Below are 15,605 nucleotides of genomic sequence, written 5' to 3' on the forward strand. Positions count from 1 at the left end.
CTTGGGATGTATTGTTTGAAGCCAAGGCACCCGGTAAAATGTATCAGGGACTCGTCTATGCAGATGTTTTGCTCAGAGGTATACAAATCTGCAAATTTGGTGTTAAAGTGGTCTATGAGGGGCCGAATTTTGTGGAGACTGTCAAAAGCTGGTTGGCCTCTGGGACGAGAAGTGGCGTTATCACTAAAGTGCAGGAAACGCAGGTTGGTCTCAAATCATGTCCTGGACATGGCAGCAGAGAACATGGGCATGTGATGAATTGGGTTTGTAGACCAATATGACCACAATTCATGCTTTTTTTGTCAGGCCCATGTTGAGGAGAAGGCCCAGAAAAGTCTTAAATTGGGAAACTTGGATGGGTTTCCACCGGAAAGACTGGGCATAAAAGCTTCCTGGGTTGGCGGCTATAAATTGAGTGGCATACCGGTTTGTTTCTGCCCCGACTAAGTCAAAGAGCTCCGCAGTGAAGAACAGCTCAAAAAAAGCCCTAAAAACGGATTTATTTATTTTTATCGCCACAGCGCTTGCGTAGTGATATTAAAAAAAAGTCACTGCGGCGGGGCGGGCGTGGGTGAATGCAAGTGTGGGCAACTGATCAGGCAAACATTGCGTTTTGGGTGGAGGGCAAGCTAAGGTGACACTAATACTATTATAGATCTGACTGATCAATTCTGATCACTTACAGATACTATGAAGTACCAATGCTGATTAGCGATACGCTAATCAGCGACTGCGGTGGGCGCTAACTACCTACCAAAGGGGCCTAAACCGTAAATACTGGTGAAAAAAAAAGTGACAGTTTACACTAATCACTTTTTTCCCTTTCACTAGTGTTTGACAGGGGTGATCAAGGGGTTAATTGGGGTGATCTGGGGCTAAATATGTAGTGCTTGGTGTACTCACTGATCTGTGCTCTCTGCTGGGACCAACCGACAAAAAGGACCCAGCAGAGAGCACAGAAGCCAATTAACACATTATATTTATAAATATAATGGGTTATATGGCTGGTGGTTCGTTATTTTAAAAGTCACCAACCTGCCAGCGCTGATCATTGGCTTGCAGGCTGGTGACCAACTCCTTGTGCTCCTTTTGGCGACGCGCACTGCACATGTGCGGGCCGCATATGCGCGTCATCTCACGAGATGACGCGTATATGCGTCCAGGAGGACGCATCCCTGCGTTAGGCGGTCGGGAGGTGGTTAATAAAGACCAAAAATTAAAAATATATTTTTAGCTCAAAATGAGTACAATGCATTAGAAAATTGCCCCCAAAAGGTGCACATAGCCTTTAATCCTGCACTGTACACATATGGTTTATGTACAGCACTTGGACTTTTATGTATTTGAATGCCATTTTTAATTCAAACTTTCTAGGTATATTTGTTTTTTTTTAGGATTTGGAACTCCATTTAAAAAAAAAAAAAAAAAAAAAAAAAAGTAGCTCTGGCCCCTAAACAAATGACTGATATTGGATGATAAATCCGGTGCATCCAACTTTATATGTCACACCCCATTTCTCAAAAACTGCCACTTGCACGATGAGCTGCAAAAACTGCCCAAGGCACATAAGTGTAGTGCTCGGCCTGTGCACAAGCCTGTGAACTCGGTGCATCATCATTAGTCAATCTTTTAATAATATCATTTTGGAAGGTCTTCAAGGACGAACACTCCAGGCACAAGAGGTACTATATCTAGAGAAGTGCCAGAAGAGACCGCGTGTGACAGGGATTCAACAAAACAGGAAATCCCTGTGTGACACCACCCAACCAAGCATAACATGAAGTCAGTGAACATACTGAAAAACCTAAAAGTTACCACTTAGGCTTACATAAAAGTTAGGCAGCTTTACAAAAATGGAGTTTTAACTTTATTTAAGAATTTATTTCTTTGAACACTTGCAGGCAGACTGTCAAATGGCAAATTGACAAAATGTAAGCTTTGTTCGATGAACATTTCCATCCAGCTGCACGGAGACGTTTTTTTTTTATGATCATCTTTTTAAAAAACCTTTGTGTAATTTTCCACACAACAATTATTTCCTAAACCAAGATATTCATAGTCTTTGCACAATTACACCCAGCTGCAAACCTAGAGTCTCCCCCAGCAGAGAGAATGGTAGAATAGGAGCAAAATGCACTGACGGTCTGAGAAAACCGGCATGTCGAGGCGCAGGGCTACAACCAATATATACTGCAGCTTGCTTTGGCCAAGATACAAAAACTGAAAAGGCTAAAAATCTGCCAAAGTCACATTGCTCCCACACTGTACACATGGGCCAATGAGGGATGAAGTCATGCAACTTAGGATTTCAATGATTTGTAGTATGGTACTTCAAGATCCTGGGTGCGTGATGTATTGGCTTACATGAGGGCTCAAAATTCCTTTAAAAAAAAAGAAAAAAAAAAAAAAAGAAAAAGAAATTGCAGTTCAATGATTTTCAACATTTTACAACTTCACACCCCACTCCACTTTTCCATTATGGATGTCAGATGTTATCTATCCTGGACAGGAGGGGCCAGTATTAGTGGAAAGAGGATTTTAAGAAGATCGCAAAGTCTGTTTATTCATCAGATCCCGCTGATCGTTTCTGGGCTCTTTTGCGTGGAGAGCGTCTTGGTGAAGCTTTATCTACAAGAAAGGGAAATATATATATATATATATTTTTTACTGTGCAGATGGACAAAGCTTTCTGACCTCACAAAGGTAAAACATGCACATCACCTTGCAGATACATTAAGGGTACAACCACACGGGGGTGATTTTCCAGAACGGAAATTCTGCAGTGGATTTGCAGCATTTCTACAGGTAAACCATCAAGTGTTACATCCAGATTTGTCGTGATTTCACACACTGCATAAGGGCACACTGCGTGTTTGCCCGTATTGGCCATATGCACTCAGTCTCACGGGTGCGGACCCATTGACTTGAATGGGTCCACAATCCTCAAGATATGGAGTGGTGCCAGTACTTTGTGGCGGATTTGCTGTGTGGAGTCCACACTGCAAATCTTCAACGTGTGAACTTACCCTAAATTGACATGCTGCCGCTTTAAAATCCACAAAGCAGGTCAATTTGTGCTGCAGTTTTTTTTTTTGCAGCATGTGGATGAGACACATGCACATTTGCAGTATATACGCTATGTGTACATATACTCAGTCATATCATGCAGAAAGCCATTTTTAGAGGTACTACAAGCTGTGTGCATCCTAAGTGCATGAGTTTTTTGGTACTGACTATTCTTGACACATTTTCACACGAAACTGGCCACAGATGTAAAGATCGGTATAAAGGAAGATCAGTCAGTGGAAAACTGCACCATCAGGCTACATACACACAAACATGGTTTGGTTCACATTCGAGCTGCATTTTTTTTTGCGGCTTGGGTGCGGACCCAATCACTTCAATGATCAGTTCTGTAGCCTATGGGGCTGTGCACATGAGCGGTGATTTTCACGCATCACTTGTGTGTTGCGTGAAAATCTCAGCATGCTCTATATTATGCGTTTTTCACACAACACAGGCCCCATAGAAGTGAATGGGGTTGCGTGAAAATCACAAGCAAGTGCGGATGCGGTGCGATTTTCACGCATGGTTGCTACGTGACGATCGGGAGGAGGACCCGATCTTTATTCTTTTCCCTTATAACATGGTTATAAGCGAAAGAAAATAGCATTCTTAATACAGAATGCTAAGTAAATTAGAGATGGAGGAGTTAAAAATAAAATAAAAAATAAACTCCCCAAATCCACTTGTTTGCGCTGCCCGGCTTCTCCTCTCTTCTTCGATGACCTGGGAGGAAAAGGACCTTTGGTGACGTCACTGCGCTCATCATATGGTCCATCACCATGGTGATGGACCATGGGATGAGTGCAGTGACGTCAAAGTTTTTTTTGCCAGGTCCTGAAGAAAGAAGAGGAGATCCGCTACGCAACCAAGTGGATGGGGTGAGTTTAATTTGTTTATTATTTTTTAACCCCTCAATGGACATTTTAGTAAGCATTTTGTATTAAGAATGCTATTTTTTTTATAACCATGTTATAAGGGAAAATAATAAAATCTACACAACACCTAACTCAAACCCAAACTTCTGTGAAGAAGTCCAGGTTCGGGTCTGGGTACCAAACATGCCGATTTTTCTCACGCGCGTGCAAAACGCATTAAAAAGCTTTGCACTCGCTGGGAAAAAAATAAATAAATTGAGCGTTTTCCTACAACGCACCCGCATCTTTTCCCGCACGTCACCCGCAACGCCCATGTGAACCCAGCCTTAGGCACACGTCCGTATAAGTTTTGTGATCTGCAATAGGTCCATGGTCTGCATTTTACGGACATATTCAATCTTGTAGAATGGCCATATGGATGCGGATGGCACACAGATCATCCTTATGTCAGTTCCAAGAGAGAACAAAATGCAGATACAACATGGACTGTACTCTTATTTTCCAGATCCAGACAATTTGCAGACTGCAAAACAAATATGGTTGCGTGCATGAGGCCTTAAAAACGTTCAAAACTTTTTCACTAGTGGCATGGCTCACCATCGTCCAAGAACAATACAGGTGGGCAACGCACAATAGTCCGGAGGGAAATAAGTGATTTTTCCATAAGTTTGTGTTTGGTCTATTTTTTCCTATGTGTATTCCAGACAATGCTCTGCTCAAGGTATCACTGCCAAATATTTACATCTATGGCCAGCTTTACAGCACATCATAACAGCTAAGATCACCAGCAATGCAGAAACATAACTGTGGTTCACTCAGACATTTAAGAAGTCTCACCTCGTCTACTTTGCACTGAAGTCGCAAGGAGGCAAAAAAATAAACAAAACAAACAAACAAAAAAAAAAAACAGCAAGAAGTATTAGAGAAGAGAACAGGGCAATAAGGACAGATACTGCAGTGAAAAACAGAAACCAGTAACGATCCTACTAGCACTGCCGGCTTATGACATACATTGACACTGGTATCTCATACAGCACAAGCTCACGTCTCAGCAGAAAAGCCGTAAGTGCTACTAGCACAGCGAGTGAAGAACATTCAGTGAACATAGAATACATACTGATTTGGCTCAAAGTCTCGGGGGGAATCCAGCTCATGTCAACATCGTTTTGGTTGGATGTGCCCATCTCCACTTTCTGGGCAGGTCGCTTTCTCTGCAGATGTGAAAGCACAAGCATTTACATACGGTCACACGACTATGTACATAGAGAGATTCCACAGACATCCATTATATAGTCTATGTTGGTCGTGTACAACGTGGAATGAGTTCATTTACTTTTCTTCCCTTCTGGACAAAGCATTTACAAAGATTCCGGGATTTCACAAATGAAGTGAACTGAGCAGGGTATATTAAAAGGGGTTTCCAGGATTTTTATTTTTACAGCCGACCTATCCTCAGGACAACCAGGACCCCGACCGATCGGCCGTTTTGAGAATACATTGGCACTCCTGTGTAGGGAATCGACCGATATTGATTTTTTAGGGCCGATACCGATCTGTGAACTTTCAGGCCGATAATTTATACAGATATTTTTTTTCAAAAATGAAAATTCACAGAATAAAAAAATTCCTACACAAATCTGCTGAAAATGAATATGTTTATTGTTAGAGGACCTTTCACTAGAATAAAACTTCTAAACTATACAGACATGGAGAGCGGCGCCCAGGGATCTCCCTGCACTCACTGTTATACCTGGGCGCCGCTCCGTTCTCCCGTTATGTCCTCCGGTATCTTCATAGTTTGGCTCCACCCAGGGGAACCTGCCGGCGTCTCATTCTCCTATGCTGTAGCGCTGGCCAATCGCAGCGCTCAGCTCATAGCCCGAGAGAAAAAAAAGCCTCTAAGGCTATGAGCTGAGCGGTGCGATTGGCCAGCGCTACAGCATGGGAGAAGGAGACGCCGGAAGGTTCCCCTGGGTGGAGACCAACTATGAAGATACCGGAGGCTATACCGGGAGAACCGAGCATCGCCCAGGTATAACAGTGAGTGCATGTCTGTATAGTTTAGAAGTTTTATTCTAGTGAAAGGTCCTCTAACAATAAACATATTCATTTTCAGCAGATTTGTGTAGGAATTTTTTATTCTGTGAATTTTCATTTTTTTTTTTTAAATATCTGTATAAATTATCGGCCTGAAAGTTCACAGATCGGGGCGCCGCTCTCCATGTCTGTATAGTTAGTTTAGAAGAAGTTTTATTCTAGTGAAAGGTCCTCTTTAACGTGTAGTTTTTTTTAGGTAAATCTTTCATTTATAATATTTTGGTGTGTTTTTTTATTTTATTTATTTACTATCCATTAGCCCCCTTAGGGAGTAGAACCTTTGTCCTATTCACCCTGATGGAGATCTATCAGACTGAATAGGACCTCACACTGTCCCTGCTGCCCTGTGCATAGTACACACAGCAGCAGGGAGCCGACTATGGCAGCCAGGGCTTCAGTAGCGTCCTGGCTGCCATGGTAACCGATCGGAGCCCCAGGCTTACACTGCTGGGGCTCAGATCGATACTGCCACTGAGGAGGAGGGGGAGAGAGGACCCTGTGGCCACTGCCACCAATGATTAATACTGGGTTTGGGGGGGGGGCACACTGGACCACCAATGAAGATAACTCATTAATTCATATACAGGAGGTGGGTGCTGGCTGCAGAATCAAACAGCCAGCTCCCGACCTCTATGAGCGGTAGCTGCGATCCGCAGCACCTGAGGGGTTAACTACCGCAGATCGCAGCTACTTGTCAGAGGTCGGGAGCCGGCTATGCGATTCTGCAGCCAGCTCCCGCCTCCTGTATATGAATTAATGAGAGAGTTATCTTCATTGGTGGCGCAGTGGCCACACCCCTCCCCTTGTCCTCTCTCCTGTCATTGGTGGCAGCACATGGGGAGGGAGACACTGCTTCCTTCCTTCTCCCCTGTGCTGCTGAGGGAACACGGAGAGCACTGACAGCAGCGCGATCCGTGTTCCCGATTCGTTATCGGAATATCGGCAAAATAGATGCAGATACCTATAACGTTTAATATCCTGAATATCGGCAAAACCGATAATCGGTCGATCCCTACTCCTGTGATTGCCGATACCTTCTCTCAGATTACCAAGCACGGCAACGTCCACTGTATAGTGGCTGTGCTTGATATTGCGCTCAGCCCATTCACTTCAATGGTGCGGAGCTGCTCCTAGGCCACGTGAACGAAGAAAGTGACGTCACTGGCCTAGGAAAAGCAAACAGAAGGCCGCCGTGCTCATAGGAGCGCTGCAGCCTTCTTAAACAGCTGATCGACAGGGATCCTGGGTGTCAGGCTTCTACCGATCAGATTCTCATGATCTATCCCAGGCAACCTCAAACTGCGGCCCTCCAGCTGTTGCAAAACTACAACTCCCAGCATTTCTGAACAGCCTACAGCAGGGCATTGTGAGAGTTGTAGTTTTACAACAGCTGGAGGGCCGCAGTTTGAGGATGCCAGATCTATCCGGAGGAATATCAGTTTAAGGCTACACGCACATACAAACAAACAAACAAACCACACACACGGATGACATCCATATGCCATCCGTTTTTTATTTTGCGGATCTATTGCAACAATGCCTAAAACAGACAAGAATAGGATATGTTCTATTTTTTTTTTGCGGGGCTACGGAACGGGACATACTGATCGGACAGCACACGGTGTGCTGTCCACATTTTATGCGGACCCATTGAAACGAATGGGTCCGCATCCTAAAAAACTGAACGGACACTGAAACAAACAACGTTTGTGCGCATGTAGCCTAAAACTGCTGGAAAACTCCTTTAACTCTTTACTGGCCAGATTATTTTGGCCCTAAATGGCCAGTTTTTTTTTTTAAGCAATTTGTGCATTTAGTTGTTTAACAGCCCAAACTTTTCTTTTGGCTGCCAAAATTGTTAACGTTTCTCACATTTTTATTATTTTCTAATTAATCTATATTTAATTATATTAGCATTGATTTAAAAAAAATTACAGTACATTTATGACTCATGGTGCTTTGCGCAACAGCGAGAAGGCTGTTGCGCAATTGCCAGCGCCGCTGCCTTCTCAAACAGCTGATTGGCAGGGGTCCCGGGTGTCAGACCCCCGCCGATCAGATGCTGATCATCTATCCAGAGGATAGATAATCAGTTTAAAATAACTGCCAAACCTCTTTAAAGACTATGGACACCTTATTTTAATAATCATCGCATTCACAGCTTATCTTGGGCTATAAATCAAGTTTCCAATTGGTCTTCATTAAAAATATTTCAACTGTTTTTCTTCAACTTGCAGGTTTCACTGACTGCAGACTGTTCATTCTGCCAACTCAATCAGTACTTTCCTAACAGCTCATAAACACTCATTTATACCACTTGCTGAAGGAGAGATGTTTTACTCCCTGCCTTCGTGGAGCCATTTATTTTTCCATTCACATAGCCGTATGAGGACTTGTATATTTTAATAGTATGGGCATATTCACACGCAGTGATGCCCATGATGTTAATATATATTTTTTTTCTGTTTATTTTTATTTTGGGGAAAGGATTTGAATTTTAAAAAATGTACTTACATTTTTTACACTTTTGAATTGTTCCCATAGGGAACTTGAATAAGCAATCATCATATTGCTAGTCTCATAGATCCCAATGCATTAGCACTGGGGTCTGAGACTTACACTATATTCCTATGGAGCCCTGCCGTAGGAACCCATGTGTAGTAGCCTCGTATCAATCAGGAGTACAGAGACTGCCGCACACAAACTGGCTCCATCGATCTTTGCTAGGGGGAGCCGGTACACACTCAGAAGTGCGCGCTTACGGGTTTTTGCGCTCACAGATGCAGTGGCCACATTTGACCACGGCATCTGAGGGGGTTATAAGTCTGCGATTGGCACTAGCCCTGAGTGTTTGCTGTTTGAGACAGCAGGCACCAGGTTGCTATGGCCATCTTTAAAGACCCAACACATGACCAGAAAAGGGTTAGGGCAAGTTCACATCGGTGTTATTGAATTCCGTTATAACAGAATATAACGGAATGCAAAACAGAAGCCTTTAAGAGGCATTACGTTTTGCCCTGTCCTAATACATGTCTATGTGGGCATATAACGGTTCTGTTTGTTTCCGTTATACATGACAGAAAATAAATGTATAAGTATAACATGTGTGAGGGTGGTCCTGGGCATAATAGGGGTTGGATAACCCCTTTAAACCCTTTTCCCATTGACAGTTTTAAGTACAGCCGTGAACAAATAACTGTAGGATTACAGGTAGAGCTTTCTGTTAAAATCTGCAAAATCTCAGTTTACCTTTCTGGACTCCATTAGCTGATGAAGACCAACAACCGCGAGCAGTCCAAGACCACCAAGGAATAAGTACATGAAGATTCTGCCAGGATAAAAAAAAGGTATATCAGGAGTTAACAGAAACCATCACACAACATTTGTAGCAAGTAATGCATATATTGGAGAAAGGGTTTAGTTATTGAATCAGCAATGGACTGGAGAAGACGGCTGTAATTACTGACAAGTGCTATTCCTATTCTAATAATGTGCTACCATGTTGAACGGTTAGGCCATCACTTTTTTTTATCCGTGAGTGTCCAACCTTTGAAAGGGCTGCAGCGCTGGACTCGCTCTCCAAGCTTCCCCTGCACAGCAGCGCTCCCAGCATCCGGACCCTTTTACTGGATACCCAGAAGCATGTTTCTTGAGACTTACAATATGATGGCCCATACTCAGGATAGGTAATCAATATGAAATCAGTGCAGGTCTGATACCTAGCATAGACACCAATCAGCTGTTTTGCGCAGCCGCCGTCTCCAGGAACTGCACAGCGGAAGGAACCGGAGTTACGAGGTTGGGCTACTTTCACACTCGCGTTTGGTACGGATCCATCATGGATCTGCACAGACGCATCCGTTCAGACAATACAAACGCATGAATCCGTCTTGAACACCATTGAAAGTCAATGGGGGATGGATCAGTTTTCTATTGTGCCAGATTGTGTCAGTGATAACTGATCCGTCCCCATTGACTTACATTCTGTGTCAGGACAGCTCCGCTTGGCTCTGTTTCGTCAGACGGACACCAAAACTATGCAAGCGTTTTGGTGTCCGCCTCCAAAGCGGAATGGAGGAGAAACTGAGCCAAACTGATGCATTCTGAGCGGATCCTTTTCCATTCAGGGCAAAACTGATCCATTTTGGACCGCTTGTAAGATCCGTTCACGGAAACCAAACCGCCAGTGTGAAAGTAGCCTTACACGTCAGGTTACTGCAGCTCAGATCCCAAAGCAGCTGGTCAGTGGGGCTGTCCCCACTGGTCTGATATTGAGGACCTATGCAGAGGATGGGCCATCAATATCCAAATCCCAGAATACCCTATTATCTACCCCCATCTCATCAAGGAAATCCCTTACAAACATGAGTAAACAGGTCTTCACTGTAATGATCAAATGCATCATTAACCATCTGATACTCCAAAAGTGGTCTGTATTTAACCCACTGCAGAGCCATTTGCATGAGATAGTGGATTGACATAATATATAAGACACAGGGAAAGAGGAAATTCCTTTCATTTGTATGAAATTTGTGAAAAATCCTTTGAATGGCAAAATTAGTGGTGGTCCACCAGCTGGGGCTCCAGCAGCCAAGTTGTGGTGAGACACAAATAAGTAACATCCCTTTTCATTACTAGCGGAGTTGTTATCCACTTACGTCTCTCCATCTAGACCATCTTCCTTTTCAATTATAGTCACAGTCTGATTGAACACTGCATCCTGGAAAGCATTTCCCTAGAAAAGTGTAAAAAACAACAACTCAGAAATCAGCTTAAAAAAAGAAATCACGTGACTGCCTACATTATCATCATTTTGGGGGGAGGTGGTGAGATATCAGTTTCCTACGGTAATACCCACAAGTTTATAATGTTGGAAGGGGTTGCCTGCTTTTTACTATTGATTACCTATCCTCATCAATTTCAGAGCGGCATGGCACCGACTTCCGAAACCCCCGCCTATCAGCTGTATGAAGAGAAGGCAGCGCTTGTACAAGCGCTGCCTTCTCTGTTCTGTTTACCTGCTCGCCGCAGCAATTGCAGTGGTGAGCAGGTGTAATTACAAGTATGGTGTCCCCATTCACTTCTATGGGACGGCTCTGTAGTAGTCACTTGAACAGACGGATCCGTCCCATTGAAGTGAATGGGGACGCCATGCTTGTAATTACACCTGCTCACCACTGCCATTGCTGCAGCAAGCAGGTAAACAGAGCAGAGACAACTGTGCCCTAAGCTGGGAGAAAAACTACACAATTAAGATAAAAATTTAATCTTGATCATTTTCTATCAATATCAATTTCAGCGACAGACGCCCTTCTGCGTCACAAGAGTTCTCACTTGGCGACTACATAACAGATTTGCGACACTTTAGAAAGGGTTTCCAGCACTTTTTTTTACATTTCAAGCCCAGCCTACTGTACCAGTAAAAAAACAAAAAAAAAAAACAAAAAAAAACACAATACTCCTTCCAGTCCCTGTCCTGTAAGCTTCCAGACCGATTGGGTCATATGCACTGCTGCAGCCAATGACTGGCCTCAGCGGTGATATCTTCCTAAGTAGCACATCACTGCTGGATCTTGTGCCACTGTGGGGACACATCACGGCTGAGGCCAGTCATTGTCTGCAGCGGCACACGTGACCCTGTCTGTCTGGACGTTTACAGGATGGACCCTGAAGACCACAGAAGGGGGCCTGAATGAAGCGGCAGGAAGCAGGAGAGTATGGTCTTGTCAAAAGGTGGGATTGTGTTATATGGTTAAATGAGGTAACGGAAGCTTCTACCTGGCAGAAAAAAAGGTCTCAATACTATTTGGTTGCTCGTGGCTGTGGCAATTCAGACTACATTTGTGCTAAGAGACACCCAACAACAGGACATTGCCTTAGCCGCCATATTATTTCCTAGCAGCCGTTCAACACTTTACAAACAGAATAATGAAATCTTACACTCGCATCCTTATAATTCAAATTGATGACCAGCCCAAACGGACGTCCACCCATCGGTTCAGCAGGGATAAAAGAGTATTCAAAGGTGGCCTGCCTCTGAGGAGGAATGACTGTGTTCAAAGGAAGAGCCGTGAAGTTCTGGATATAGAACTGGTAATCTTGTGGGTATCTGAAGGAGGCGTCCAGCGAATCCACAATGAAGTCTTCAGTACCCTTGTTTGTGAAGCCAACAAGGAACTTCACAATATCATTAGCTGGGAAATCTAAAGAGGTGGAAGATAGAAAGAACATCTAAGGAGTAAGACGAGGCAGTATCTCATGCATTTTACACATCATTCGCTAAGGAAGCTTTAGTCGTACTACTCTCTATAATTCCAACCTCAGAGTGATCAGCTTTCAGGAATCCGGTCACATCATTTTGGGTGGGAGGCATACCTGATCATCTCCTGGTGACACTGCACCAACAAGCCATGCACCGGTGTGTGTGTCCCCCCCTCGTAGTACATAGCAGATTGTTTACAAGGGAGAAGACATCTTTAATGAATAGGTTTGTAGATAAAGAGCAACTAGAGGTTGACTAGTACAAAAATGTAGGAAAACTTTAAAACTGAGTGAGTGCAAATAATATTTTAAAGGGGTTATCCGATTTCTGGAACATCCCCCCCATGTGCCGGGCCCCTCACAGTTAATATACTTGCCCCAATCCTGGTCCCCTCTGATGCTATTACCTGTGAGGGGCCCGGCGCGTTTCAGAAATCAGATAAGCCCTTTAAGGAGACATTCCTATGTACCATGGTTTTTCGGATGACTGGCACAAAGACTTATTTCTGTTCTCTGCTATTTGAGGAAGCTGCGACACTGACCTGAGCTTTGGTGTGCACCACGGCCTCCTCGCAGCTTACCAAGCGGCTGTACAGTGTACAGTGGCTGTGCTTGGTACCGGAGCTCAGCACCATTCACGTCAATGGGTGTGAGCTGCACCTAAGCCAGATACTGATGTATGGCAAGGTAATTTGCCTAGGAAGACACCTAAACACTCATGGAGCACTGTGGCCTCCTCACATAGCCGATCATCAGGGGTCTCAGGAGTCAGACCCCCAACCATTTTATATTAAGGACCTATGCTGAGGACAGGCCGTCAATATGAAATTCATGGATAACCCCTTTACTGAAACAGTAGTAGCAATTGGACAAACTATAGATGACAAAGTGAACTACCTTCGCCTTTGACAAACAAGATGGTGGTATCAGCATTGGGAGAGGCTTTTGGTTCACCAGAACTCAAATCTTCTTCTTCCTCCTTGTCTTCTGCCTGTGAAAATTTTTTTTATTTATTACTTTACAGCATTTATGACCTTAACCTTTGGGCTTACAGAAAATAGTTTACAAAAAAAAAAAAAATCCCAGGATCCAAGAGGCCAGCAAGCCTAGCTATGTGCTGCTGGCACTTGGCATCTGCTGAGGTCCATGGAAGTTTTTATCATAATGTGAGGGCACGGCTAATCTCACCCCAAAATCACTTGATCACAATGCTGCTGTGAGTTACTGCCCAGTACACCCAGGCCACAGCATCACAGACCACTAGGAAGCAGCGAGTTTGGGTCAGACGAGCAGTCTGGGAAACGTGGCCATCACGAGGACTAAACTCTGGGACTGAACATGCTCATGTGAGGAACTGGCCTAAACAGAATAAAACCTCTCTGTACATGAGAGACCATGATGTAATTAATAGCCATCAGGGGGACATTACAGCAGGCTGTACACTCGACTTGATTGTCAGCCAGACATGAGTTTAAGTCCATGCCTTGCTCCTCGACAGGAGATGTTGAGGAGTAGCCTGGATGTCGTCCATCTTGGTGATGGCCATTAGATCGGTTAGGAATAAAGGCATGGGGTGGAAGCTAATGTCTACCTTTACTTTTAGGAGTGAGGGAAGAATCTGGCCAGACCACAGTCCAGGCCAACATTGCTGCAAGGTAACAGCTGGCGCCATGCCTCCTCTACTCGCACACTTACCAAGTCTGTCGTTTCATCTTCTTCCACCTCAGCCTCATCATCATCGTCTTCTACTACCGAGTCTTCAATTGCTTCTTCATCTTCTGTTGCATCTTGGGCAGCAACTAATGGACCTAGTAGAAAAGATCCAGAGAAAGTGTTTGAGCTTCTGACAATCCAAAGGTCATTTGTGATATATTATATAAAGTTCTACAACTAGAATGGAAAAGGGCCAAAAACACAGAGGTGCCCAGCGGGTATCAAGTGTGGAGTCATCACCTGCTCAGTACTGTTTGAAGGACATCCAAGAACATCCAAAATAAACTCAACAGCTTTGCCAAGAGAAGACATGCAAGTTGAGCAAAATGATCTGAAGGTGCACAGCAGCTATGGTCTCCACATAATGATTCATTACGCTTCTGACGGCCACTGATCCAGCTACAAGATTGGTGTCTGGTGGTATCCCACTCAACATCCACACAATTCATTTTGCTTCTGACAGCAAGAAAATACTAGGTGGTCCCCCTCTTATCCAGTTACAAGATCAACATCTGGTGCTATCCCGCTCACAATCCATTGAATTCTATGAACTCTCCAATTAAATGATTCATTTTGCTCCTGACAGCAGGTAAAATACTGGGGGTCCCCTCTTTTCCAGCTACAAGACCTACGTCTGGTGGGATTACACTCAGCCCACTGATTTCTTTGGTCTCCACATAATGATTCATTTTGCTTCTGACAGCAGGTAAAATACTGGGGGCTCCCTCTTTTCCAGCTACAAGATCTACATCTGGTGGGATTACACTCAGCCCACTGATTTCTATGGTCTCCACATAATGATTCATTACGCTTCTGACGGCAGGTAAAAGACCGGGTCCCCCTCGTACCCAGCTACAAGATTATGGTGGCATTACACTGACTGCCCATTGATTTCTATGGTCACCATGTAACCGGTCATTTTGGTAAAACACTGGGGGTCTCCTCTAAGCCATACACAAGATGGACATCTGGTGGGATTACACTGACCGCCCATTGATTTGAATGTAAACTATATTAGACACTTGCCAGGCAGTTATGGGATCACAGCATGGCCCCCCCACAATGTCACCTGGCCACCCCTTAAAAATCTAAATGCCTATTAGACCGTGGAGTTAGGGGGGCTGTACCCCCATTACCGGTGATGTACCCCACAGTACAGAGTAGGGGGAGGAGCCGGGGAATGAATGAGTGGGGGGCGCAGAGTGACACGTCAGCCATAGGCCTGCCACACACAGGACCCTCTGCAGCCACACACACATACAGCCAACACCAGGGCTTCCAACCATAGCCAGGTCTGCGCCATTTCCACCACACACGAGTCCGGAAACGGCGCACCAAGCAAGCACATACCTCTGCTCAGCAGTGTGACCGGGAAGGCCAGCAGCAGCACAAGCATCAGCCCGCGCAGAGGGGTCATGTCGGAGTCCGGTGTGTGTCGTAGCCGTAAAGTCCGGGGAGGAGGAGGTGGTGGAGGTGGCAGCCGCCTCTTACACTACTATCAGGCCGCTTCACTCAATGGCGACGTGATACGTATCCTCCAGAAATGGGAGGGCGGGGGCGTGGTCGGGCTTATAGGCGGGGTTAGGGACCCGA

The 15,605-nt window shown here is 44.6% G+C and overlaps 1 protein-coding gene across 2 annotated transcripts; it reads right to left on the reverse strand.

Annotated features, from left to right (window-relative positions):
* Positions 1-1,854: 1,854 nt before the first annotated feature.
* On the reverse strand, positions 1,855-15,561 carry SSR1 (signal sequence receptor subunit 1). Of its 2 annotated transcripts, XM_044293345.1 has the most exons (9): positions 15,363-15,561; positions 13,995-14,107; positions 13,197-13,290; positions 11,979-12,241; positions 10,697-10,773; positions 9,288-9,366; positions 5,059-5,152; positions 4,779-4,793; positions 1,855-2,628 (listed from the first exon to the last, which is right to left on the reverse strand). In XM_044293345.1, the coding sequence occupies exons 1-9, from the start codon at positions 15,427-15,429 to the stop codon at positions 2,561-2,563; spliced, it is 870 nt and encodes a 289-aa protein (XP_044149280.1). In that variant the 5' UTR covers positions 15,430-15,561; the 3' UTR covers positions 1,855-2,560. The 2 variants fall into 2 exon arrangements, with proteins under 2 accessions (XP_044149280.1, XP_044149281.1); XM_044293346.1 differs by lacking the exon at positions 4,779-4,793 and having other exon boundaries at positions 15,363-15,560.
* Between the last annotated feature and the right edge of the window lie 44 nt (positions 15,562-15,605).

This window comes from Bufo gargarizans, chromosome 5, assembly GCF_014858855.1.
Source record: "Bufo gargarizans isolate SCDJY-AF-19 chromosome 5, ASM1485885v1, whole genome shotgun sequence".
NCBI classification, from domain to species: Eukaryota; Metazoa; Chordata; class Amphibia; order Anura; family Bufonidae; genus Bufo; species Bufo gargarizans.

What these genes read in the sequence shown, in the direction of transcription:
- SSR1 (XM_044293345.1), bottom strand. Translation starts at nt 15,429, where the DNA reads ATGACCCCTCTGCGCGGGCTGATGCTTGTGCTGCTGCTGGCCTTCCCG. An exon ending in CTTGTTTGTCAAAGGCGAAG is followed by an intron (nt 12,242 to 13,196) that starts GTAGTTCACTTT and finishes CCACCTCTTTAG; the next exon opens with ATTTCCCAGCTAATGATATT. An exon ending in GATGGTCTAGATGGAGAGAC is followed by an intron (nt 9,367 to 10,696) that starts GTAAGTGGATAA and finishes TTATCCTGGCAG; the next exon opens with AATCTTCATGTACTTATTCC.